General features: G+C 40.9%; 1 protein-coding gene across 1 annotated transcript; it reads left to right on the forward strand.

Moving 5' to 3' along the window:
• Window positions 1-228: 228 nt before the first annotated feature.
• On the forward strand, window positions 229-1,197 carry LOC144894109 (olfactory receptor 8G17-like). The gene has a single exon (XM_078786191.1). It carries the CDS (start codon window positions 229-231, stop codon window positions 1,195-1,197), a length of 969 nt encoding a protein of 322 aa, XP_078642317.1.
• Window positions 1,198-1,594: the final 397 nt, after the last annotated feature.

Below are 1,594 nucleotides of genomic sequence, written 5' to 3' on the forward strand. Positions count from 1 at the left end.
ATAAAAAGAGAGGACATGATACAAATCAAGTAAACAATTTCAGTGGAGAAATACAAAGGTGTGCTCACGTGTGAAAACATTGAACAACCTCCACCTTTGAGAATTTCCCACTCGTTTTTGTTCCCAAATATTTTGAATGTATTTTTTCAATCAGAATTACTTCATCGCAAAGCGCGAATCTTGGTGATATTTTTTTCTCCCCCAGAGTTAACAAACCTTTTCTCAGAGATGAATCAGTCAGTGAAGCACGTGTTCTTCCTCCAAGCGATTTTCAATGAGCCACCTCAGGTTCGGCCCTGGGCTTTCAGTGTCTTCTTCTTCATCTATATTGTTACTGTCACTCTCAACCTGGTGTTGATCCTGCTCATTATGCTGAGAAAGCAGTTACACAAACCTGTCTACATCTTCCTTGCTTATTTGTTATTCATGGACATGATATGTTCAACAAATGTGCTTCCTCGACTCATGTACAGTATCATCGTAAATAGCGAAACTCGGATAAATCTTTGTTTCATTCAGGCTTTTTTTATTTCATTTTATGCTGGAATGGAGCCTTACATACTCGCAATCATGGCTATCGATCGTTACCTGGCCGTCTGCCATCCGCTCCGTTACGGTGTCCTGATCACGAACAGTAAAGCTCACAGAGTGATGTGGGCGACACTGTGCTGGTGTTTCCTTACGAGAGGTGTTTATCCCTTGTTATTGTTGCCCTTGACGTTCTGCAAGGATGTACTTCCCAATGTGGGATGTGTTTTCATTGCTGTCGCTAAACTATCATGTGATGATATCACTGTTCAAAGTATTTATGGGCTTGTAATGGCTTTTATCACAATCACCTTTATCATCACAGTTGTCATCATCACATATAGTTTAATTCTGTACGAATGTCTATGTTCAACCAAGAACTCCGAGGGAAGAAGTAAGGCTCTACACACATGTGTCACACATTGTATGGTACTTTCTCTCTTCCTTTTCTCCTTTCTTTTTGCTATCATCTCTCCACGTCTGTCAGTTGGAAAATCTTCCTCTCACGTTTTTAAACACCTGAGTGATTCATTGTTCTATTTGCTGCAGCCTCTTGCAAATCCGATCGTTTATGGATTCCGTATGGCTGAGATCCGCCGCAGCTTTCAGATTCTCCCTCAGATGATAATGCAGAAATTAATGAAACGGTATCCTGTGAAAGCTACATGACTATTACACCATTGGTATTCATAAAAGTTATCTTCACAACAGTTCACAACCACCCTTTTTGTTTACTCCGTCAATCAAGGCTCGTCTAAGAGCTAACACATAGAACATATAATAAAGTGAGTGGGGGACAACAGGGGGAGAGAGAGGGAAGTAGAACAACAGTCGTGAACAACGACATCGGAAGATCTGTGGAAGGCAGAGGAATGGGGGTAGGGTACACATCATAAACAAGATGGACACTACAAGGACTTGCATGAAAGAAAACGGAATTTGAAGGAGTTTGATTGGGTATGGATTAACAAGGTTAGAAAAGATCTATGTTTTGGATGGGGGAAGATAAGATATGGTGGTGAACAGCTGTTTTAAAGATCTGGAGGGAGAAGTGGGATTGAAGAGA

Source organism: Myxine glutinosa, chromosome 10, assembly GCF_964187855.1.
Source record: "Myxine glutinosa chromosome 10, kmMyxGlut1.1, whole genome shotgun sequence".
Lineage (NCBI taxonomy): Eukaryota > Metazoa > Chordata > Myxini > Myxiniformes > Myxinidae > Myxine > Myxine glutinosa.